The following is a 27,511-nucleotide window of genomic DNA, read 5'->3' on the forward strand; positions in this document are numbered from 1 at the left end:
GTTTAAAATAACACCTGCACTGGTGTGCTCTCAACATCTACTCGTATGCAGACTTTTCTTGGTCTAACTCTACTAATAGACTTCTCGAGATTGAGCTTGTGCTGTCAAAATCTCTGCAGACTTTTCTTGGTTTAACTCTAGCCACTAAAGCGATCCACCAATTACATATACTTACCATATTAATAGGTGTATATCAGAAAATTTCAGATCGATATGGTTTTATAAGAAATAGGTAAAACTGACTTGAAGGATTTAATTCGATTTTTATTTTGTTACAAGTAAAGTTAAATAGTAAATAAAGTAACTATGTACCTAAGTATGTATTTATCTATACACGTATGTATATATCGTCGCCTAGTACTCATAGTACAAACTTTGCTTAATTTGGGGCTAGGTCAACCAGTGTAAGATTGTCCCCAAATATAGATTTTTATGAACTCACCAGCTCTCACCATTCCATGCACCTGCCTCATTCCTATCAAACACGTCTGTCAAATAGGACTATAAAAAAATGCAAGTCGGACTCGCCCACCGAGCGTTCCTTACAAATTTAGTTATTGATTTTATTTATTTTTTACAAATTTATAGTTTCAGATTATTTCCTGTACTTATAATGTAATACAATATTACTTGCCAAATTTCATAGTTCTAGGGCAACGGGACTTCTCGTTGACCTAGCTACCTACTACCCACCTACTTAGGTACCCTTTAAATTTTGAATCCCTTGAGAATGTCGAAATATACTTACGTATTTTGGCATAAACCACCGTATCTTTTTTTACGTTAATGTAGATGTTTGATTTTTTCTACATCTTTAACGGAATGTACACCTGAGTATATGGTTTTAATTTCAACTCGATACCTCCACGCGTTTCCGAGATAAAGGATCTTGACAGACAAATGGACGGAGGACGGACGGACAACAAAGTGATCCTATAAGGGTTCCGTTTTTTCCTTATGAGGTATGGAACCCTAAAAAAGAAAAGTTCGGAAGCAGGATCCTGTAGGTACCACCCATCCACGAAGACAGAGGGTTTGTTGAAGGAATGGGTCATCGTATCACAAAATAATCTTTGAAAATAAATAAAATCGATGAAATAAGTACCAATAACCATGTGTCAGAAGGTACGAGGATGGCATCATCAATCACTAATTAAAAATAAGTCTATTTTCCAATAGAAAAGAACTTTAAAATATATAAAAAAATATTTTTTTTTTTCAAGCGTGTTATTATCTAACAGGGATTTTGAAGTCGATAAACCTGAAAGAAATAAAAATCAGTTTTCGGTAGCCTATGTTATTAGCTTTCATTTGGTACCATTTCCTTCAGAATTGCATGAAAATTGGAAAAGTTATTGAGCGGAGAGCCAAATATGTTTAATATTTAAGAAGCTAAAGTGCTTGCTATTTCCAAGCTAAACACGAGATACTTGAATTTGTGTAGAATGGTTCTGAGATTTTCGGGCAGTAAACTACACAGAAAACATTTTATGCCCGTACAAAGTTTAATATACAAGAATAACAAAAAATAAAGTCTGTATAAGCTTAATTTTATCGCCTTTAACATAATGGTATAAACAGATGTTACATTTTAGACCAAATACCTAACAAAACTGACAAATTACGTTTTTTTGCTCTCCTCAAAAATTTGTCAAAACTGGGTTACTTGTTTTCTGCTTAGGGCAGCCGTGTTCTCAAGACAGAAGGTCCCATGAATGAACATTAAATTTTGTTATTAAAATTACAACAGAACATTAAATGAGAAGATTAAAACTTCCAAAGTGAACAAACTTGTAGGTACATTCGCCATCAGATATATCGGAGCGGCTAAGGCGCTCACAAATATCTGAACACGCACTCTAGCGCCTTGACAATAGAGACGTATTCAGGTATTTGTGAGCACCTCGGCTGCTCTGATATATCTGAGCGCAAACTTGTATTTCAGGCCGCCGCCGGCAAGTGCGTAATTTCCCGTTTAGCATGTATTTATGCATAACGCGAGTGTAAGGAATTTTCGGGTGTTACTCATAAATTGCTCACATTGTCTCGTATGAGTTATAGCGTTGTTTAATTTACTTGAAGGTAAATTCAAGGGCTTTTCATAGCGTGTATCGAACAAAGTTGTAGCTAATTTAAGCGATATCATAAATTACAACTGTGTTTAGTTATAACAGTGGTAAACTGTTGAATAAACCGTCGCCTGCGGTATTTCCGCACTGATACGGCTTTCAAGCGCTCAAGAAAAGAGCATGCTCCCATTCTGCATTCATTCATTTAACGACCGGTCTGGTCTAGTGGATAGTGACCCTGTCTGCTAAGCCGATGATCCTGGGTTCGAATCCCAGTAAGGGCATTTATTTGTGTGATGAACACTAATATTTGTTCCTGAGTCATGGTTGTTTTCTATGTATATAAGTATGTATTTATCTATACAAGTATGTATATCGTCGCCTAGTACCCATAGTACAAGCTTTGCTTAGTTTGGGGCTAGGTTTGATCTGTGTAAGATGTCCCCTAATATTTATTTATTTATTTTATTTATTTTATTCTCACTTCATATCACAGTCTTGTGTGTCTTCATATCAATGTCTTCATCAGCAGTTTCACTTCTCCAAACGATGCTTTTCGACAGAAATTTCCCGATATAAAAGTCCCAAGTCGTAGACGAAACATCCCAATTATCACTGTGACAAAGTGCAAAATGATGAAATAAATTCTTTGACTGTACTTACAAGAAAAAGAGCTCGACGAATGGACCAATCCCCCTTTCCTTTCGCCGCCATTTTACAAAGTTCTAGTAGGTACGTACAAGTTAGAGCATGCTTCAATAAACCTCGTTATTCAGTAACTAAGCCCCAAGTTGTCCATTCAGAGCTATTGTAGAGCCTTCTCAAAGCGAAGTTGACCGAGACTTGCGGTGCACCTTGAATTTTTAAACGGTCGGCATAAAAATGATTTTGTAGTAGGACGACTTCGAGAGAACCTAGCCAAGATGCCAATCGTTTGCGCTACGAGAACGAAACGCTTTTTGTTTCTCTATCACTCTTAGGTACATATTAGTGCAATAGAGAGACGGATAGCGTTTCGTTGTTGTAGCGCAAACGATTGGCATCTTGGCTAGGTACTCAAAACCCAATTACTGAGCCCTCAGTGTATATTTGTCAGTGTCTATATATTGTTAACTTTCTCGCATTTGAACACTTTTCGTTTAAAATTCTATAAGTATCCAAACTTTTCTTCGAATTCATTTCCATTCAGCGACTGTTAGGTCGTGTTTTGTTTTGTAATGTTTTGTCTTATATACTTAAATGTTTGTATAAGTTTTGTCAAACTTTTCCAAATACGTAGAACGGTAGAACTACGTGAAAGGTCCTCGATTTCATAGTAAATTTCTACACATCGCATATCTTATCTAAACCAGGTAACCTTAACAAAGATGTCCGATAAGGCATAATTTCAAATAAGCTTGTAACACTTTTCCCCCATTGCAATAAAGCTATAAGCTCTAAATAATACATCTAAACCGAAGCCGTCTAACGCCTTGCCCAAAGAATTACACGACCAAATACCACTATATCGCAAAGCAACCAATACCTTTTCCAATATCCACTTCGCGTACAAAACACTACCTTAAACAGTATAGAAATACATCCTGAAATCTCGTGCAATCTCATAGCCTTTCCAATACGATAGCTGCCACAGAGATTTGAACTCTAAGAATGTGAAAATGTACTGAGACCGGGTGGTAATAGCTCGAATAAGGTAAAAGCGCCTTGAATGGCCATTTATTATGAAGCGGCGTAAACAGCCGTATGTGGACACCTGAAGTATTTCCAATAAGGACGAGTAATTTCTTTGGTACTTATTTATAGAAAGCTGGCGTTAGTTGTTAATTGCTTATGTTTCTGCAATCGTTCTACAGTCTATTTAATGAAATCGACTACATTTAGTGAAGAATTTCTTGAAAATAAAATATTAGGGGGACATCTTACACAAATCAACCTAGCCCCAAACTAAGCAAAGCTTGTACTATGGGTGCGATAGATAGAAGGCGGCGATATACATACTTATATACATAGAAAACATCCATGACTCAAAAACAAATACCTGTGCTCGTCACACAAATAAATGCCCTTCCCAGGATTCGAATCCAGGACCATCGGCTTCACAGGCAGGGTCACTACCCACTACCCACTAGGCTAGACCAGTCGCCAAATACCATGAATATTTATTATAGGTCCACTCTCAGGCGGTGGGTAAAGGCAGTTATGTAGAAGATGGTAGTTTTCTAGCAGAAAGTATGCGTTACTTATATTTTGGACTGGTTCGCATCATCAAAAATTTGATTGTAATTTCACATTTATTCAATTGTTATTTCGTGTAATCTAGTTTAATTTTATATAATTCTGCAAAGTATTTAATTTATTTATTAGCGAATTACATTTGTTTATATGGTAATTTTATCTTGTTATCTTGTATTAAGCGTTTTGGGGTCACGTGTAAGCTCGCAAGAGTTTCCACAAATAAAATAAAATAAAATAAAAAAGATTACAGATTGAAAAGGTTATACGACGACACAGAGAGTGAGTCTATAGCTGTACGTTTTAGAGGAAATGTTATTCATTCATTGCGTCATGTTGTACCATCAAATCCAATTTTGAACACTGTCAGAGTAATGTATAATCAATAATAATAATAATCATTGTATTTTCCATAGCTTTCAATAAGTAAGTTTGGTTTTGCGAGCCACATTAGGGCATTTCATAATCCGGATAAGAATTGTTGATGGAGTGGCCATTGCCGGACATGGCAACGAAGATTGATGATGATTGATAAGCAAACTAAATATAATCCGAAACAATTGAAAAGGTTTGAGAAAACGCCTTACAATGAAAACAAAACTTGTAGTTTTCTGCCCGTTAAAACAAAAGCTGTTTTCTTTTCAGTTCCGCAACTTTAAGTAAGTTATTTCTATAATAACTAAACTTATTTTCACCTCATTATCATAAGCTGTGCGTTCAAGTGTATAAATTAAATTAAGTTCCACAAACTATAGACAACCTTACACCGTTCGTAATAAAGTTGAATTAAATATGTCACGACGTCGTCTTAGTGTCGAGTTAGTAGGGCAGAAAATTCTTGAATGAACACTGATTCGTCCCGATGAATCTAGGGTTGCTAAAATCAACTAAAATCATGGTATAATAATATACTCCGCCTGGTACTCTCTTCCGAGACTCGCGAACCACGTGACTAACACAAGCCTACGTCATCATGCTGTTCACAGGCTATGATGACGTAGGCACAGGCTATGATGACGTAGGCTTGTGTCAGTAAATTCCAACATTGATTAGTGTTTATTTTATTTTATATAACTTTATTATGTACACTAAACAGCACATTACGTCTACTAGTACGAGATCTAAAACAAGTGTACACAGCATGTTTTACAACTAAGCGGAAATATTACAAATTAATTTAACACCATATCATAGCTATATTAAACCGCCCAGCGGCTACTGGTGTTCGCTGGCGTATAAAATAATTAAAATATACAACAATAAAACTCTTAACTGAAGATTTCCAAAGAGACCTGCCTGCCGTTTTAATAAAAATACATTTTTAATTTAAACTCGTTTCAAAACGTTCTCATTATGCATAACATTTTACCTCGCCGGCTGGCAAATGTATTTCATTCGGAAAAGCATGCAACTCGCAAGAGTGCGAAGTGTTTGTAGGCTTAATTTTATTCAAAAGCTTGAAACTACTGTGGTTACACTTAATATTTTTGACTTACCTACTACTACTACTACTACTACTACTACTACTACTACTACTACTACTACTACTACTACTGGACCGGGTCAACATGGACCTCTTAACTATTATCAAAGAGAATATATAGTATAGAGGGGTCCTGTCATAGTAAATTTTGTAGTCACAGTAAATTTACTGCCATCTATCGACACACGACTAAAACTTAAAATGAAAACGTATAAAATTATCAAAAAAATGTATATATATATGGATAAATGATTTTATTATTTTTATATCATTTTGACCCATGTTCATTCACTGATATCTATGTGTTAAAATTGTTAAATATGAAACGGTGTCGTCACGCCATTTAGCCGAGCATAGGCCAAAGGTGTGTGCGCCATCTATCCGAGAATTACTTTTTCTTGATTTCTGAGGCACGTTTTTTCCTTAGACTTTATTCATCTTATACGAAGTTACATATGTCTCTGCTATTATTAAGTAGGTATTCTTCGTTAGTTACCCATTTTTAAATAATTTCCCCAAAATTGTTTAAACGCGCCCCTGGAAATTCTATATTTATGTAACCATACAAAGCACCAACCGATGTCACAAAAATTCATTCTACTGTATCTATTTTGTGTGCAATAAACTTTTTATCATTATTTTTAATATACTCTTCCTTTTCCAGCATACCTGGAGCCCTACGTCACCCCAGCGAGCCTGGAGCGTCTGCTGGAGGCTTCCGACGTGGTGGGCAACATACGCTTCAGCCACCCCACTCTGTACGTGTTCCCTGGCGGGCAGGGGGACGCCGCACTCTTCGGGATCAACGGTTTCAACATGCTGGGTGAGTGAGGTTTCCAGCATACTTGGAGCCCTACTCCAGCGAGCCTGGAACGCCTGCTGGGGGCTTCCGACGTGGTGGGCAACATACGCTTCAGCCACCCCACTCTGTACGTGTTCCCTGGGGGGCAGGGGGACGCTGCACTCTTCGGGATCAACGGTTTCAACATGCTGGGTGAGTGAGGTTTCCAGCATACTTGGAGCCCTACTCCAGCGAGCCTGGAACGCCTGCTGGGGGCTTCCGACGTGGTGGGCAACATCCGCTTCAGCCACCCCACTCTGTACGTGTTCCCTGGCGGGCAGAGGGACGCCGCGCTCTTCGGGATCAATGGTTTCAACATGCTGGGTGAGTGAGGTTTCCAGCATACCTGGAGCCCTACTCCAGCGACCCTAGAGCGCCTGCTGGAGGCTTCCGACGTGGCGGGCAACATACGCTTCAACCACCCGTCGTGTTATGGCGGGCAGGGGAACGCCGCGCTCTTTGGAATCAACGGTTTTAACATGCTTGGTGAGTGAGATTCATTATTTTTGACGACTTCAAAATTTTGGAGGAGTAGGGAGGTTCTTTCGTCGTGGTGTTTGTTTTTTGCTAAGACTCCACTGTCCGTCTGTCTGTCCTTCTGTCTGTCACCAGACTGTATCTCATGAACCGTGATAGCTAGACAGTTGAAAGTTTCACAGATGATTTCGGTTGCCACTATAACAACAAATACTAAAAAGGACGGAACCCTCGGTGGGCGAGTCCTACTCGCACTTGTCCGGTTTTTACTTCACAGTTGGTTTATTGGGATCTTGTCAAGGTCTGATTACGTGATCTTGGAGAAATTGAGGGGATTCTTCAAATATTTTTTACATCTTGTGGTGTGTGGAACTGCTGATGATCTTAAAGTTATGGTATCAAATCATTCAGCAACACTGGTAAATCATATTCATAACAACATATTACCATCAGAGTACACCTCAAGGTCGTCGGCAACCTTGTTGCCGATCGTGTAATAGGGGCTCAATTAAACAATAACTTACCTCAACCTAAATAAACCCAACCGGTGTCGGCCACAGTAAGTGAATGCTCACGGAAAACAGCTCCACGGGAGGAATGGCGACGTGTGGTGTGGTTAAACGAGTCGCTCAAAAGTTTCCATAATGGCCACGACCACTCTGTAAAGAGTGTAACGAAGAAGAAGAAGAAGAAATGTATGCGGTTGCGTCTAATCGCCACGACTCTTTTCAAACATTCTGTATGAAAATATATGGGTTGCGGCAATTAGATCGCAGATCTCAGACATATTTTTGAGAATGACTCTAGAGTATAGTTATCATACATAGCTTTAACATAAATCTCAACTCAACCCTAGAAACCTAGCCATCGAGTTGATCACCGAGATGAGAAAAAAGATATATCACTGGAGGCAATATTCGCTGGCGGCGCGCCAAGTGGAGGCAAGGCCGTTTGCGAGATCTGTGCTCACGCGGTGGTTGATGGCTGTAGAGTCAGCTTCAATAGTAAAGAAATCACTTTTTGTTGAGCTGTTAGAACGGTAGATAGATAATTACTTTGGACGCGTTGTTTGATCTGCTACTTGGTACATATCGTTATATACAATGGCCAAAAAAATAAGTGCACTCCCGTTGCCAGGGAGGTTTTGGGATTATACTGAGCAACTTTTACTGTGGGACGAACCCCGAAATCGCGAAAAAAGAGTTTGACTGTTTCATACATTTTAACTGGTCCATTTTCTATGGAAGGGTAAATTTTTTTTCACGATTTCGGGGTTAGTGCCATAGTAAAAGTTGCTCAGCATAATCCCAAAACCTCCCTGGCAACGGGAATGCACTTATTTTTTGGCCACCGTGTATAAATAACTCGTATTATTTTAGAAATATTTATGTAGGTAACTTCGTAATTTTAGCAAATTATCGTTCGAGTTTCAATGTGTTTCAAGGATCTTCTATTGGAGCAACGCCTGCAGCGAGTACATGGCACATACGTTTTTAATTTTAGGTACTAAGTTTGAGTACCTACACTACAGCGGAAGAAGTACGAGCATCAAATTTTCCATTCCAAAGTTGGGAGTAGCCTTTTTTTCGCGAGAGAGTTTGAACTATACAGTTCGAGTCTGAGTTTCTTGATATACCTAAGCTGTCATCTGACTGATTAATAAATAAATAAATAATAATAAATAAATAAATAATAATAAATAAATAAATAGTAGGGGACATCTTACACAGATCAACCTAGCCCCAAACTAAGCAAAGCTTGTACTATGGGTGCTAGGCGACGATATACATACTTATATACATAGAAAACACCCATGACTCAGGAACAAATATTAGTGTTCATTACACAAATAAATGCCCTTACTGGGATTCGAACCCAGGACCATCGGCTTCGCAGGCAGGGTCACTATCCACTAGGCCAGACCGGTCGTCGTAATACGTAATACTGACACACATAGCGATATATCAGGGCCCACTTGGCTAAAACTTATTCCACTTGACTTAAGTTTATTTGGATAATACCTCCTGAGCAACTGACATAGGAAACAAATTGGTAGGTATCAGAAGAACATTACGCACTTATCAACTCAATAAAAGCCAGTTAACATTCTCATTGGCGTGTCTCCAAATCCCACAAATTGTTCTAATTCGAATCGAACAGCGGAAAAACCCTAATGCCTACAAAAAAGGTCCAAGAATGTCCTCAATAACAATCAGTCTACTGGGGATACGGTCAATTTGTCCCGCTCACACTCATAAAGTGCGAAGGAGATCGTAAATCGCAAATGGGCGGCCCGGGGCGTAATGAGGCGGTGATTTCGTGTTGCCTAAAGTTTGGCCGTTCGTGAAATCGCTGGTAATAGTTGTTTTATTCGATGGTAGCAGCAATAAAATACTCAATTCTTAACTTAGGTATGTACTATTTTAGTCTGGCCATGACTCATTACAAGCTTTTATTTACCTTGCCCTGTTAGTACCTATGTAGGTACATATGTTAGCGTGGGTTAAATCTTGGAAGCTAAATTTGACCCACTTCCCGATTCCCGATTGAGTTGAAATTTTGCATACGTTATATAAATCAAATGCAATATTATGATGACATGGAGCTGATCTGATGATGGAAACGGATGTGTCCATAGGAAGTCTGTGATTAAACAACGCAAATTGATTGTTTCTGAAAATAGCTTGTAATTGTTATGTCATAGAAATAATTTCACGAAAGGTGGATGAAAAATTTAAATGCTTTTAACCTTAAGTATTTAATACGGGATTAGGGATCACCTGATATAGGTACTTTGCTGTAGAATTTGCTCCAAAATTCGAAATATAAAATTATTATAGTATGGGTACCTATATTGATATATTGCGAAATCCGTATAGTATTTTCACAGTGTTAAAAGTAACGACCTAAAGACTGGCAGGCTGTGGTATTTTCGACTGACTAGTACCAATACCGGGTGTGGCCTGTAATATGAGCAAAAAATTAAACTGTAGGCTGTACTCCTCATACTGACCAACATTTGTTCAGCGACTTTTAAAAATAACTTGTGGTTTGATTTTTAATACACTTTAAAGTTTATTCTAAGACTCAATGTATTGAGAATTTTGTTATGTTTAAGGCGTGACAAGCAACGTCAATCACAATGATATGGCGTGGCGATGGCGTCCATTGAAGAGAATATTTATTTTGTATGAAAAATAGGGAGTCTAAATACTTCACAATTTTTAAAAGTTGTAGAACAAAAGTGTCGCCGTTTGAGGAGTACAATCTATGTTTTAATTATTTGCTCATGTTACAGGCCACACCCGGTATATTGGCAAAACCAATACAAACACACAGTCATGTTAACACGCACACATGGGAACTTCGTGCCCCTTTTTCGGCTTTATTCATAGTCGTCCTGAAAAAACAAACCTTAATGTCCTTCCCCGAGACATCGGATCCGTACATACACGTGCATGTTATTTTAACGTTGTGTACACTCTCCTGTTTACCGGAACACGATACTCTGACAACCACTCACGATCTCAATTGTGTACACCACTTAATACGTATTTGGTGTTTGTATTATGTACACTTCATCTAATATTGCTGTACTAGATAACAATTTACCGTATAATTATATATTCGATAATGAAAAACTGAAAGTAGAGCAAGGGCGTATTTTTCTTAAATAATTATTTTTTTAAAAACATGAATGGATATTAGGCGTTTTCTTTTTACTCATAGTTATTAATAAAATTTTACACATGGGAAATTATCGGAAACTTCATATTTTAGTACTTATCCAATGGAATACTACGAAATTTTTATTTCCATATTTACTTACTGCTTCTACATTTGTATTCACGAAGCGGCGTAAACTCTCTGAAGTGTAAATACTCGTCGCTCAAACGCCAACCCAACCCAGCCAAATAACTAGAGATTTTGATTTACCTAACCATTTTTTATGGATTTGATCTGGTTTTGATACGACTTTGCCGAACGTCTTGAAGATTGGCGTGCATATTACGCATGATTTTTACTGCATTTCGCATGCACCAATCATCGGAGCCATCTTTAATGTCGTTTGAAAATAAGATCATCATCATCATAGGCCTTTCAGTCTATTACAGACTATACAAACACTGTCAGGCAGGGTGACAACGTTTTTCATGGCTGTATATTTGTATTAAGCCAATACGGGAGCGGCAACCACGACCGCAAAACAGGCAGGTGTAGTGTGCCCGTGGCGAACAGATGTCGCGCTGATGACGCTCGGCTCGCTTACTTGCGAGTGTCTTAAACCAAGCGTCATCGTGGATTTTACGACCGTCGAACACCAGTTTGCGGTACTTATCTCTGTTCTCGGCAAGCTCCTCCCATTTATGAACCGGGATGTTGAAGGAGTGCAAAATAAGGTCAAAACCTTAACAATGTCAAATCTGAATTGGGCTCAGAGTAAATCCAGAAACAGTAAAATAAACATTGTTGTTATATTTACCGACATAAATGTGTGTGGGCTATGAAAGTTTCTATATAGAAATGTATCCGTCGGCCCGCGCGAGCATCGGTCCAATTTATATCCAATCAAGGAATATTTGCTTTCCATCCGGATTGGAAAGGTCGCGGTTCGGCAAATTTTCGGACGCTGTGAGGCTCGGCGGGTTGTATATTCAGTTATAGGTAGAGGTACAGTCTGCAGCAGATGTTGCTAAGCGGCCGAAGTGATCAAATTCGCTCTTATTCTCTTAACAATAAAGTCGCGTCAAGATCATTATGAACACCGCGCTTAGCAATTATTGCTGCTGAGCTGACTGTACAAGCGTCAGTAGTAGTGGATAGAACGATGCGCTAATAGAATCTTCCACGATCTTCCATCCTCTAATAGTTTGACAAATTAAAATAATACCTTTGTAAAGATATTTTTCTTGTATTTTTAATACGACCGCAGAGGATAGCTAAATATTCTAAATATAAAACTAATCTACCAAATGAGAAGACTTTCACATGATTCATTGAAAATGTATAGATTTTTTTGGTTCTTATTAAATAATTCAGCGCGCAATGTATCACTAGTTTTTTTTTCAAACGTCACACTGCGGGAACGGCATTACTAACCATACATACATTGAGTTTTAAAATTAACTAGCGACCCGCCCTGGCTTCGCACGGGTTACACAAAACCTTAACAAATTATACACATAAACCTTCCTCACGAATCACTCTATTAATAGGTGAAAACCGCATGAATATCCGTTCAATAGTTTTTGAGTTTTTCGCGAACAAACATACAAACAGACAGACGCGGCGGGGGATATTATTTTATAAGGTGTAGTGATATTGGCCTGTTTATAGTGACTTTCATGTAAAAAACAACAAATCCGTATTCCAAACAGCTTATAGATCGTATCCATGTTTTCCTCCATATTCTATTAAGTATTTTACGTTTCCAAATATATATTTTCTCAACCGTCCAGTTGCCTGATACTCGGCAACCGCAAAGCTTCCAACTCCAATTTAGCCCGTTTCTACCGCTAGCACCATCTAGTGATAAGTAGTAACTGAACCAAACTCATCCAACAGCGGTTAGATTGCGGTCGGGAAGTTTCCTAAGCCGGTATAGATTCGAGGTTGCAATATTTGAAGCTTAGAGAGATAAGGTCGTATCTGGCTGTTGTAGACTTTGAGTTAGATCGTTTTTGAACTGAGAATACTTGAATATCAATTAACTTCGTCTAAGTATCTTTGCAACTAATATAAAATCTTTTTTTAAACCATTTTAGCACTAACTATATATGTACAGCTAGTATCAAATATGCTTGGTTTCTAGCTTTAAGACGTGGGTTGCATCATTACCAACTGAAATGGAGTTGGGCGGGACATGTTGCTAGGCAGAGTGATGGTAGGTGGACTAAAATGTTAACGTATTACCTAATGGCAATTTTTGGATGAAAGAACCCTGGCCGCGTAGCCAACATGTCAATCGCTTACGCTCCGTAGCGATCGAAACGCAACTGTCACTGTCGCACTAATATGGAAGAGTAAAAGAGAGACACAAAGCGTTTCGTTGTCGTAGTCATAGCGATTGTCACCTTGGCTAGGCCGGCTCTGGCGTCCGTTGGCTCGATGGGTGGACAACATTTAGAAGGTTGTGAGTCACTTGGGTGAGATTAGCTTCAGCTCAGGACCTGGACAAGTGGCGTATTAAAAGAGAGGCCTATGCTCAGTGGGCGAAAAAGGGCTAATGGAAGCGTATTTTTACTGAAACATTAATTAATATTTAAGCAAATGTGATTAAACGAGCTCATCAAGCAGCTTATTATCTCTCATGGCGGCCCGTCACGTTTGACCCAATTTACGAGAAAACTAATTAATTTTTCACAGTCAGTTGCACAGGATATTAAAACAGCAGTAACAATATTTCTGTTTTTCTTGTGAGTGTGCTTAAAGCACTTAAGTAGCAAGTTTGACGACCGGTCTGGTCTAGTGGATAGTGACCCTGTCTGCTAAGCCGATGGTCCTGGGTTCGAATCCCAGTAAGGGCATTTATTTGTGTGATGAACACTAATATTTGTTCCTGAGTCATGGTTGTTTTCTATGTATATAAGTATGTATTCATCTATACAAGTATGTATATCGTCGCCTAGTACCCATAGTACAAGCTTTGCTTAGTTTGGGGCTAGGTTTGATCTGTGTAAGATGTCCCCTAATATTTATTTATTTTATTTATTTATAAGTTATATTATAATGTAGAAGCAGTGCCTTCAGGATACAAGATTTGGTGGCTTTCATGCGGCCAACGTGTACAATCAATTGGGTTGGCAACTGTCAAAGGTTTTCATAGATGGCGCCATCATAGCTTGCCCCTTTTTCTATGAGATTTGGCTTGAAGGATAAAATATAGATGGATGAATTCCATAAAAAAATTTACACAATTCTAGGGATTGATAGGGCAAGCTATGCTGGCGCCATCTGCTGAATACTTCGATCGGCCAACTCCATTTGGTGTGGCGCATAATACGATAATAATATATGTTTTCAAATTTGGCTTATCGTCTATAATATATATTATATTATATAGCTTAATTATAGTAGTTTATGCAACTGGTACATAATGACAAGTGTTTATAATAAGATCACACGAGTCTTATTTATTCTAACGCGGCATTATCAATTATAATTAAAAATGTTATTCTTATTGTTAGCGATGCGCCCACTATACAAGTATACTTATACCTATGTTTACCTATGTAACTAGTTAAGTTTTATTTTAAGGAAACTTTGTCATGTTAATTTAGATGCTAATGTCTAATACTTAAGGTTCAAAATTGTATGACATATTTTATGCAAGTAATGTGCACTATGTTGCCATGCGCCGGCGGCAGTCCGCTGCTAGACGCGATCCATTTCACTCGACTCTGTATCTCAAAAATCGATTAAAGTTCATTGTTAAGTTTAACTTCGCATTTTCATTCCTCGTGCCAGTGCCTACCATCTACAAAGTGGTCTTCGAACCGGATATGATGGACCGAACGCCTATAAAAATGGAAACGCGCAGTTCAAAGGCACGTCGGGAGCACGAGGAACACATGGCGCGCGAGCGTGAACAAAGGAAAAGTGAGGTTATACCGCCGTGCAATGAATCTGCGCCCGATAAAGTCGAGAAACCTTTAGATCCGATGGTCAAGAAGTTTCTACAACACAAATTAAACGCGACAAGCAGCATAAAGTCGGAGCCCATGCTGCAATTAAAGCAAATTACCGACACGAAGCCTGCCGCGTCACATGTGGGTGCCGTCCCGAGTAGCAAGGGCTCACGAAGATCATCAGCCTCTAAAGAAGCCAGGCGAAAACAATTAATTTTGGACGCCGCGAAGGAAAAGGCTGCGATTCAAATGGACCTAATTAATAAAACCTTAGACGCGCAACTTGCAGCGCTTAATAGTGACGAAGAGGACCTAGAGGAATACAGTTCACAATTCGATGGTAACGTACCTCTTCGCAACGATATAAATGCGTGGGTTGAGCACCAAAGCAACCACACGGAACTACCAGACGAGCAGCCAGCCCCCGACAATGGAGTCACCACGGGCACGCTGCACGTTCCAGTTCCAGCACGGATGCCTGCACCTGTCATACCCCCTGCATTCATCGAGCAAGCGCAGCCGAGGCCAGCGTCTAGCTTAGCACCGCGCGCCGCCGCCGATGGCTTCATGCCGGCAGCGCCGCCTGCGCCCGAAGGTACCGTCAGCGCGCTCAACCAAACAGTGCAATTATTAGCCGGCGCACTTAAAGACCTATCGACCGCTAGCAATCAAGTGCCTAACGCTAGCCTGCTCAGCCGCATTAGCACGCCTAAGGACCTACCTGAATTTTCAGGTGACCAGTTAGAATGGCTTCAGTTCAAACAGGCCTACCAGGAATCTACCGAGGTCTGTAAATTTACAGATAAAGAAAATTTATGGCGACTTCGTAAATGTCTTAAAGGAGTCGCACGAGATGCTGTCGCTGCATTGTTTATAAGCGCCACGTCGCCCGACCGGGTAATGTCGACATTGGAGCTACGTTTTGGAAACCCTGACAGCATCATTTCTCGTATTCTACTAGACATTAAAAAGCTACAGCCTTTGCAACTAGAATATCATAAAGATATAGTTATGTTCGCAGTGAAGGTTCAAAATTTCGTAGAAGCTGTGCGAGCAGTAGGACGCGAGGAGTACCTACATGGCATGAATATTGTCTCCATCATCCTGTCCAAGCTGCCCACTGTGCTCATCTCCAAATGGTCAGACTACAGTTTTAAACTTCTCCAAGATGCGCAGAAATCGAGGTTAGTCATTCTATCGGATTTTCTTAATGACGAAGCATTGAAGATTTCTACAACTGCAAGTTTTTTATCAACTACGCGCAGCGATACCTTTAAAAACAAGTCAAGCGATCATTCATCTTCCCGTACACACACTGTTTTACTACAAACTGAAGAAGGCGATTTAAAATGTTTATTTTGCCGAACAGCTGTGCATAAGTTAACGGAATGCAAACCATTTAAGAAAGCGTTACGCAAAGTACGATGGCAACACGTGAAGAAAAACGGGTTATGCTACAAATGCATTATCTCCAAGCATGAACGCGATACCTGCAAGTCCCCCGCGTGCGACAAGGACGGCTGCGGAGCTCCACATCATCGCCTACTACATTATCCGGTAAACAACAGTGCGCGTGACGTCACGGCGGCGCCCGCGCCGCTGCCGAGTGCAAGTGTACCGAATAATAGTACCGCGACAAACGGACCCGAGCCGCGCGAACCCGCGTTCAAGCCAGTGACGGAAACATTAACTCATATAAATGCGACCGACACCAGAGTGTTGTTAAAAGTAGTACGAGTGCGTGTTCAGGGACCTAACGGTATGGTAAATAGCACCGCGCTATTGGACGATGGATCTACCGTCTCGTTAATAAGTGCCAATCTCGCGCGACGCGTCGGTCTACGTGGTAACTCACAGACATTGCGCGTTCACGGTGCGTTTAAAGATGACGGGCTTGAGTACAAATCGACCAAAGTGAATGTCGACATTAAAGGTATGGACGATAAGGTTTATAATGTTAAATTGCGTTGTGTTGAAGAATTAAGTGTGCCAATACAAACATTGTCTGTTTTAAAATTAGTTAATTATTCTCACCTAGCAGATATAAGACACAAATTTTGTACCACTGATTCAGAACCTGAATTATTGATAGGTCAGGATAACTTACATGTTGTGATACCTATTCAAGTTAGGGAGGGCACAAATAATGAGCCATCAGCTACACTCACCCGCCTCGGCTGGAGCGTCCATGGGAAAGTGTGCGTGCCGCGGACTGTCCGTCCGTCCAGGGGCTCGCCATCTGTCGCTGTCCATACAAACCTTTTTATTGCAGATAGCGGAGCAGATCACGATACCACATCAGATGAGTGCCTCTTAAGGGAAATCCACGAAGATGTTAGGCGCTCGTTTCTGCTAGATTCCATGGGCGTGACGGCGCACGCGCGCCAAAAAGCCGACGACGCCCGCGCCGTCGCGCAGCTGGAGCGCTCCGCCGAGCTCATCGATGGGCGCTGGTACGTCGGCCTTCCGTGGAAGGACGAAAACCGCCCCATGCCCGACTCCCGCCCAAACGCGCTTACCAGGATGAAGGGTATTGAGCGCAAAATGGGCAAGGATCCAGGATTCGCCGACAGGTACCGTGAAAGGGTCAGTCATTTGTTAGAAAATGATTACGCTAGGGAAATGACTAACACTGAGGTCACGCCGAAGACTTACTACTTACCTCATTTCGGCGTGGACAACCCCAATAAGAAAAAACTTCGTCTGGTCTTTGATGCTGCAAGTCAGGTAAGTGGCAGCTCACTGAACGATTATTTGCTCACAGGACCTGACCTATTGTCATCACTTTTAGGTATAATGCTGCGCTTTCGGGAACATCCAATTGCAGTAACAGGTGACATTAGGGACATGTTCTTGAGGGTCAAGATCCAGCAAGACGACCAGGACGCACTGAGGTTTCTGTGGAGAAACAACGCCACAGAAAACATAAGGACGTACGCGATGACGTCACTCATTTTTGGCGCAAATTGTGCTCCATTCGTCGCGCAATTTGTTAAAAATAAAAACGCCCAGCGATTTGAATCGTCGTTTCCCGCCGCCGTCGATGCCATCGTCAACTCGCACTACATGGACGACTACATCGACAGCCTGCCCGACGAGGCGACAGCGATCGAAATGGTAAGGAATGTCAGTGATATCCACAGGGCGGGCGGCTTTGAAATAAGAAACTGGACGAGCAACAGCGTCGCTGTTTTAAACAGCGTGCCAAAGGAGACCTTAGGTACTGCTGCTGTAAGGTTCAAAGTCGGCCAGCAACATGAAAGCGAGCGTACCTTGGGTCTCATTTGGTACCCGGCTGATGACATATTGGGCTTCGATTTGTCATTAAAACGTATACCGAGCGACGTACTTGAAGGTGAGAACAGGCCTACAAAGCGTGTAATGCTAAGAGTAATTATGTCTATATTTGATGTACTAGGTTTCTTAGCACCCTTCACGATTCAAGGCCGAATCATGCTTCAAGAGGCTTGGCGTTTACAGGTGGATTGGGAGGATTACATCCCAGACCAGATTTATCAAAAGTGGCGAAAGTGGGTTGACCTTTTAAAGGTAATTAAAGATATCCGTATACCTAGGTGGTACTGCACAGCCGCGCGCAATGCGGTAAGGGACAGCCAAACAGCGACAGCGCGTGCGAGCGAAATGCAAGATTGTGTGGATATCGAGGCAGAGGTACCTACCTCGCGCCCCGCGACCCACGCGCCTACGCACAGTGCTACGAAAGGCTACGACGGCGTAGCGGCATCTACATATGCTACGACCGCACCGAGTAGTAAGTACTCATATTATAATAATTTACAAATGCATTTTTTTAGCGATGCATCTACTCAGGCGATGTCAGCTGTGGGCTATTGGCGCTGGGAGGATAACGGTACTATTTATGTTGCATTTATTGCAAGCAAAAGCAGAGTTATGCCGTTAAAACAGCTGACTATACCGAAGGCTGAGCTGCAAGCTGCATTGTTGTCGGCGAGATTAGCCAATGCAATTGGAAAGGAGCACAAACTGACGCCTATAAGGCGTTACTTCTGGTGTGACTCCTCAACTGTGATACATTGGATCCGCAACAAAAATCGTACGTATAAGGCCTTTGAAGCAAATCGTTTGGGGGAGATTGACGACCTTACCCGCGTTGACGAGTGGCGGTACATTTCTACGAAACTAAATGTTGCCGATTTAGCCACGCGGGACTCGTTTGATCTAGCCCTACAAAATGAGTGGTTCAAAGGTCCTTCTTTTTTATATGATATGATATGATATGATATGATTTATTTATCTCACAATATACAATGTCACTTAAAATTACACATGGTAAATTTTTAGGAATTTATATTGTGATTGTCAGTTTTTTTACATTATGAATAATGGAGTACGAAAAATAACACTGACAATCAAAATTTCATTCAAAATTATTAAATTACAATCGTATGTCAGCAGTTTCACAATAAATAAATTAAATCCAATTATTTAAAAAATAAATTCACCAGGAATGGGTCGTTATTAAGCTATAAGTAAAATATGTTAACAAAATTGAGCACTTATGTCATAGAAATTAAGGTCACCATGACAGGGTCGTCATTATATGTACTAAAAATGAAAATAAATTACAACAACAAACCTTACAATTCAGATGTCAACAAAGTACTTAAATAAATCTAATTAGTGATTTCATAAAACTCTTTTATAGAATACAGTGGATTATCCAATAAAAAGTTTCTCAAACGACTCTTAAATTTTTTGTCAGAGGCCTCGTCTCTCAAGTCTTGGGGTAGTCGCTCATAGTAAGTAGGGCCGATGACACGCGGGTTTTTTCCTGCAAGTGCCATGCGACGTGGGACAGTTCTAAGGCGCCCTGTTGAGCGAATCACCTTACCAGAGACGTTTACTTTAGAAAATGACGACAAGTTATTTCTGACATACATCAAAACTTCAAACATATGTAGTGAGTAGTGCGTCATTATTCGGTAGTCTACGAAAATACCTCTACACGAATGTCTTGTTTTAACACCAGCCATGGCGCGCAGGGCACGCTTTTGTAGTATTAAGACTCGATTCGCATCCGTCGAGTTCCCCCACATTATAGAACCGTAAGACATTCGCGAATGAAATATGGCAAAGTAAACCGATTTTAATGCAATTTGCGATATAAGAGGTTTCAATTTTCGTAGAACATAGACGGCACTACTCAGCTTATCACACAATTTGTCGACATGGCACTTCCAGTTCAGGTTCGCGTCTATCATGAAACCAAGAAACCTGCACTCGGTACATAGCGGCATCGGGACGTCAGATATGCATGGTGGTAGTGAGACGGGGCGTCCTGAAAAAACCATAACGTTGGACTTGCTTACATTCAGCAGCAGCCCGTTAACTGTAAACCACCGCTGCAGCTGCCTGCAAGTGTCATTGATTTTTTCACCCAGCTGCTCATAGGTTTGCGCGCTCACTATTACGGTGGTATCGTCCGCAAACAGCACTGGCAATCCTGTTGTGATAGCGGATGGAAGGTCATTAACAAATGTCAAAAATAAGGTATTTCCTAGTGCCGAACCTTGAGGAATGCCTAAGTGTATGAGAGCAGTGTCGGATGTATGGGTGCCACTACCATTCATAGACAGCTTTACCACTTGCCTCCGGTCCGATAAAAATGATTTTAACAATCGGTAAGCTGACGCTGTGACGCCGTAACTACAAAGTTTGTTCAATAATAAATTATGGTCAATAACATCGAAAGCCTTTGATAAATCACACATAATACCCGCCACCTTATACCTATCATCCAGAGCTGTTACGATATGGTCATATAATTTGTGTGCTGCTGTAGTTGTAGACAAGTCTTTTCTATAGGCAAACTGGTTTTCCGTGAGCAAATTGTTTTCCTCAAGGTGAGTCATTAAGCTGGATGACAGGACTGATTCTACAATTTTGGAGATGGTGGGTACTATGGTGATAGGTCTGTAATTCGTCACGTCACTCTTGTCTCCTTTACCTTTATAAACCGGACACACCCTAGTACTTTTAAGCACTTGCGGGTATACACCGTTTTCGAACATTTTACTAACCAGCACAATCAAGATGTCTGAAATGACCGGCCAGACACATAGGATTATGTCTAGCGATGTATCATATGTGTCTACGGTTTTACGCGTTTTCAACATTGATTGTAATGTTTTGTACAGTAAGTCACGCGTTATTGTAGGAAGACAGTAAGCGGGCGCGGATATGCCACTGAGGTGTTGGCTGAGGTATTGCGAGGACTGGTGTTCATTTGTTTGTATAAGGTATTTATTTGCGGAAATGATGAAATGCATATTAAAAACATTCGGAATTTCGTGACTAGGTACTTTGTTATTTTTCGTTGGATCATTTAGACAAGTAATACTTGATCTAGTCTTTAGGCCAACTTCATTGTTAACAATCCTCCAAATTTCCTTACTTGGATTTTTGCTGTGTTTCAGCTTGTTCTCTATATGAACTCTCCGAGCAGTCAATGTCGCAGAATGTATGAGCTTTGAATAATGTTCTATACAGTCTGATATAATAGGATTGTCAGGGTATTGTCTTCTTATTTCTACAAGGTCTTTATATTTATTTATATACTCGGAAAGTTCGTCAGTCAGCCAAGGCGTGCATTTATTTCGATTTACTTTCAATTTCTTAAACGGAAAACGTAAATTTATGTAGTATGTCAAAATGTTCAATAATTTTTCAAATTTCAATTGTATGTCATAAGTCGCATCATAAATAAAACCAAAATCATAACTCGAAATGTCAATATAAAATAATTGAATAGATTCCTTATTAAATAATCGGCGCTCGACAAACTGTTTCTTGTTGTTTTTTGCATTCCTGTGTTCCATTGTGAACACATACTTTTGGCCGTTATGGTCGCTAATAGCAGTGTCCACTGGCGACACAGTGAGGCAGTTGCGGGCATGGTTCGCTATGCCGCAGTCAATGCACGACGCGGAGTCAGCGGTCACGCGGGTCGGGAATGTCACAGTATTGGAGCAGCCGTAACTGCTAAGTACATCGTCGACCTGTTGTCGCAAGTTATTACTAGTAAGATAATTTACATTTTGATCGCCGACTATGAGAAACTTTTTATTTTCGTCAGTCAACTTTTTCAATAACAATTCCAAATTATTTAAATAAATGTCAAAGTCTCCATTACATGTCCTATATAATACTACAATAATCAAATTAAAACAAGATATTTCAATGGCCGTCAACTCTAAATGATAAGGAACGCAAAGGCTATGTAGGTCATTACGCTGTTTATACTGCGTACCCTCACGTGTAAAAATTGCTACCCCGCCGTGGGAGCCGGTGCGCTCGCGACAGTAGCTGTTCGCGTGCGCATAACCACATAACCTCGTGTGATCCAATTCATTTTTTCGGCACCATGTTTCACTTAAACAAAGTAAATCGGGTTTTTCATCGTTACATAGTAATTCGAGGAGTGAGGTTTTACCAGTGATTGATCTAACGTTTTGGTGGATTACTACGAACTTTTCCGTTACCTCATTGATGTCGGGCGTCGCTGCTCTGGGTTTTTTGGCTGCATAACATTAAAAAATCGTACTCCAACACCCTCGGGCCAGTTTTCCGCACTCCTAGCGATTTTCACTTTATCAGCCGGCACGTCCAGGCGGAAGGATGTATAGTTGCCACGAGTAACCACCAGCTGTTGGCACCCCGGTGTCGAGATTCCCATCTGAGTCTGGACGTGGTGTATGACGTCGTCCGAAGTGGTATCCTCGCTGAGGTTGTACACATGCAGACTAACGACGCGGGGAGGGGCTGCACGCAGGCCGCTAATGCGCGAAGCTTGAGGTCGGTCAGAGGATGTGACCAGTGCTGCGGGTGGCTCAGTAACAGTTACGTTAGTGTCAGTTGCGGTAACAGCAGCATTTGCTTCGCGTGGACGGGCGCATTGACGCCGCATCAGAGGTGCCTCTGGACGTCAAGAGACCCGTAATCCTGGACGGCCGTCATCAGGTAGCACGATTAATCGTCCGACATTACCATGTGAAAGCGGCCCATGGAAGTCAGGAGATGGTGGTTAACGAAATAAAGCAAAGGTATTGGGTAATTAAACTTAGACCTACTGTTAAACTCGTGACGTCAAGGTGCATGTTGTGCAGGATAATGAAGAGCAGACCTCAGGTACCTCGCATGGGAGATCTGCCGGGGGCCAGAATAGAACACCATCAGCGACCCTTTTTTCACTGTGGCTTGGACCTTTTTGGGCCAATGGAGGTTGCGGTGGGTCGCCGCAGAGAGAAAAGGTATGGTGTTTTATTCACATGCCTCACAGTGCGGGCGATTCATATCGAGTTGGTTGCCTCCCTTACAACTGACTCGCTCATCATGGCGTTGCGACGAATGGCGGCGCGGCGCGGCTGGCCGCGCCATCTGTACTCGGACAATGGAACTAATCTGAGGGGCGCCGACACAGAGCTGCGCCGGTCGATGGAGGCGCTAGATATGGACGTGCTAAAAGCTGAGGGGGTTAATAACAATATGGACTGGACTTTTATCCCCCCCGCCAGCCCCCATTGGGGTGGGGCGTGGGAACGTTTAATACGTTCAGTAAAGATGGCTCTAAAAGTCGTTTTGAAAGAACGGGCACCAAGGGACGAAGTTTTGACTACATTTATGGCAGAAGTTGAGAACATGGTCAACGGTCGTCCATTGGAGCACGTGTCTGTCGATCCTGCTGACGGTGAGTCTCTTACGCCTAATCATTTCCTTTTAGGATCATCATCGCGACTCCCTCTAGTAGGAGAGTTCGATGATTCTGATCTCAACCTGAGGAAACTATGGCGGAAGGCGCAGAGGCTCGCTGACATGTTCTGGCAGAGGTGGCTAAGAGAAATCTTACCCACTCTCGTGCCTAGAACAAAATGGCTGGAGGAGCGGAAGCCGTTAAAGGTAGGAGATCTCGTTCTGGTCGTGGATCCCAACTCTCCCCGTAATATGTGGCCGAAGGGGTTGATCACCCAGGTAATTCCTGGCGGAGACGGCCGCATCCGTGTAGTGGAGGTAAGGACGGCTACCGGGACTTACCGGCGATCCGCGGCTCGCATAGCTCCTATTCCCGTAAGTTTAGAGTGCTGAGTCAGCACTGGGGTGGGGAGTGTTAGCGATGCGCCCACTATACAAGTATACTTATACCTATGTTTACCTATGTAACTAGTTAAGTTTTATTTTAAGGAAACTTTGTCATGTTAATTTAGATGCTAATGTCTAATACTTAAGGTTCAAAATTGTATGACATATTTTATGCAAGTAATGTGCACTATGTTGCCATGCGCCGGCGGCAGTCCGCTGCTAGACGCGATCCATTTCACTCGACTCTGTATCTCAAAAATCGATTAAAGTTCATTGTTAAGTTTAACTTCGCATTTTCATTCCTCGTGCCAGTGCCTACCATCTACACTTATGCTAATATCATAAACCACAGGAACTGCATAACCAAGTGGTCACGATCCTCAATAACGAGTGACCGACAAAAAAGAGAAGAGAAGAGAATATAAAAGAAATCGTCAGATCTCCCTACTGCTCTTCCTATCACTGTAAGCTACCAATTTTAATAAGATCGGCAAACAGTGAAATGTGAATTGTAAATACGATTTCAGCACACTGTTTGCACGTTACATCATCCCGATTGCGATGATTCGGCTCGATGATTGCGGTTACCGAATTAATTCGGTCATCGGTAACATTTTGGTGACAAATGAATAACATGACGGAAATGGGACAAGTTGACAAATTATTATTTTTATTGATTTGTTGAAAACGATGTCCATTTACAAAATTAATGGGCATGAAAGTTACTGCTACTGTAAGAGAGAATGAGGTCAATTCATACTTACCTTATGACATCAAGAAAATGTAATTATCATTCACTCGTTTTTGGTTGAAGGAATGTCACTTTTAACACTGACAAGTTGGTATCGTATCGCTGCGACGTCTTATAAGCATTGTTCGAATACTGCCGTGATGTTAAGGGCCCCACTGATTACCAGTTCGCCGGACGATATCAGCCTGTCAGTTAAACGCAAAATTTGACAGCTCCGAACAACAGACAGGCTGATATCGTCCGGCGAACTGGTAATCTGTGGACCCCTTTAGGCTGTGCGTTGCCTGTGAGTAGGTATTTATAAGTAGGTATTATGATTACCTACTTAAGTTAAGGTGCTTTGAGGCATAATGTAGCTTTATCGCCACATGGGAAATCCTTATCGAGAAGTACTAGCAATTAAGACCTTCTAGATATCATGTAATCTACATTAATCTACTCCTCTCAATTAATTGCGGTCCGTCAAGCGTTGACTTAGATAATCGGAAACCACTTTGAATGATTCGAGGACAACTTGTAATTAATTTAGTGTTGGTGTAATAGAATCGAGTTTACATTTAGATCGGATCGGTAAGATTATCTTTAGTCAGCTTCGTAGGGTTAGGGGTTGCTTTTTGACACAATTGGTGATATTTGGTGAGGTTTTTGGCTACCTCCTCTCCCCCACATAACCTCACGTGTATTTTTTGTAAATTTTCTATCCGACTGATCAAGGCCACGCGCTTCAAAATTAAATTTCGTAAAATAGACTCGCTATTTTGAAGTGCGGAATGAAGATTTATGTTTAAAGAAACCGAGAGAAAATACATATCTACTCATGTGGTAGGTATTTTTTCTTAGTTTCGTTCAATGTAGAAAAATACACGTGAGGTCTCCTTATAATAAACGAAGAAAATAGTTATATTTTGACACAATTTAAAAACACCTACAACACAATTTTACATACCTATAAAAACATCACCGTGACGTCACTTGTTCTGTGTTTCTTAAATTAATTCCATAGTGGTTAATGGGTTTGACGGTTCGGAAAAAGATACCTACTGATTTGACTAATTAGTCAGTTCAATACCCTAACATGAAATAATTTTATCAGCAAGTCCACTTCACCAAAATAAGGTTGAAATAGGTGTTTTCCGATATTGAATTAATTATCTTATACCTACCTACATCACTGTTTCAAAAAAAGTCACTATATCGTCGCCCTTTACTTGGTTCTCCAGACTAATAATCCCTCTCCTATTCCAGTTGATGGCGGCTTCTCCCGCAAAGCGTGCTGGTGGGACTTCGCTCGCCATCTGGACCGCCTGGACGCGGTACTGCTAACCAGGCTGAACAACTGCTCCGCTGCGGGCATGGCGGCTGTGCTGCGCAGGAAGGCACAGGCGTCCGTGTATCCGCAGATTGGACATTTCTTCTGTAACCTGGAAGTGAGTGTCTGACCACCTATTAACCAACGCTGTAGGCTCAAGACCTGTTCTTTGCAGAAAGGTACCTACAGGCGTCTGTGCACCCGCAGATTGGGCATTTCTTCTGAAACCTGGAGGTGAGTCTAAGGGTCAGACACACAGACAGATGGATGGCTGTCCAGGCTGAACAACTGCTCTGCTGCAGTCATGGTGGCTGTGCTGCGCAGGAAGGCACAGACGTCTGTGTATCCGCAGATTGGACATGCCTTCTGTAACCTGGCAGTAAGTGACCATCCACATTTGACTCTAAGATAAAATTTCTTAGCTCTAAAATTTCCAAATCAGAATTAAAATGCAATTAAGTTAAGTCGATAAACCGCAAAGCCCTTCGCTTTTATTAACCCCCGTCGCAAAAAGAGGGGTTTTATAATGTTTGACACCAGTGTCTGTGTGCCTGTTTGTGGCATCGTAGCTCTCCAACAGATGGACCGATTTCGATGGGGTTTTACTTGAAAGCGAGTTTCCTCCAGGTGGTTCTTAGCTATGTTCGATAGAATTCGATCCAGCAGTTTGAAGAGTATCAGCTCTTTTCCAAAATTATGTAAGGCATTTTTGGCAACAAATGTATTTTTTGGCATATAGCGTAGGGGTTTTTTAAATACCTAAATTAATAGTTATGGTCACTACAATTTTATATTAGCGCATAACCCTCCTCTTCGCAGTCAAGTTGGCTGTTTGGCGCCATACCGCTCTCAATGTCAGGTATCAAGTGCGCAACCCGATCCAAACTACACGCGCGAATGCACCCTGCTTACTGAACATGAGAACGCATCCATATACATTCAATACCTACCTACTTATTATTATTTCTAATATTTTTTTAATTTAATTTTTTAAGTTAATTTTTTTTTAAACACATTTACTTGACAATTCAGCGCCATGAAAGTTAGTTACATTTAGATTACAGTACCTATTATGATACATTTTTAAGATTGACTACATTATCAGAGTTATATAAGTATCATAAGATCGTCAATAATGTGGCATGCAAACCTATAATTTTATAATGTTAACAATTAAAATCAATAACAATACAGATTATAAAAACAAACAATAGATAAGTTGAAAAGGTATTTGAACCTTACCGTCAAATTAAAAAGTAAATAGAAAATGAATTAGCTATTATTTACGCTTTAGTGCAATCACTTGTAGCCTGTCTGTCCCTCGCACAATAATAGAATCTAAGATCAAACAAATCATACAGTAAAAGCGTTAGTGAAGACACAAAGACAGAGCTTTTGTAAGAAACAATACAGAAACATAATAGCGTATCTAAAGCTAGGTTTCCACTTACGGGAGAATAATGATGGAGTTATGACTAAGCAAGAAGGATACAATAATTATTTCTCTTTGTTGATGAAAGTGCTTATAATATACCTACAGTTTATTGTTACGAGTCAGAGACAAGAGGAGATTAAAAAATCCGCTCCGCTCGCCGTTGAAATTC

The 27,511-nt window shown here is 40.9% G+C and overlaps 2 protein-coding genes across 2 annotated transcripts in view; both read left to right on the forward strand.

The window, feature by feature from the left end:
- Nucleotides 1–27,511, forward strand: part of LOC134799026 (microtubule-associated protein futsch-like) — a 233,614-nt gene that overhangs the window by 175,382 nt on the left and 30,721 nt on the right. Inside the window, exons 5-6 of the mRNA XM_063771447.1 lie at nt 6,449–6,607; nt 25,844–26,025. Coding sequence (XP_063627517.1) covers nt 6,449–6,607; nt 25,844–26,025 — 341 coding nt within the window. The remainder of the gene's footprint in view (nt 1–6,448; nt 6,608–25,843; nt 26,026–27,511) is intronic.
- LOC134798896 (uncharacterized) lies at nt 17,474–19,168 on the forward strand. Its single transcript, XM_063771286.1, has one exon. It carries the CDS (start codon nt 17,527–17,529, stop codon nt 18,985–18,987), a length of 1,461 nt encoding a protein of 486 aa, XP_063627356.1. The 5' UTR covers nt 17,474–17,526; the 3' UTR covers nt 18,988–19,168.

Source organism: Cydia splendana, chromosome 17, assembly GCF_910591565.1.
Source record: "Cydia splendana chromosome 17, ilCydSple1.2, whole genome shotgun sequence".
Lineage (NCBI taxonomy): Eukaryota > Metazoa > Arthropoda > Insecta > Lepidoptera > Tortricidae > Cydia > Cydia splendana.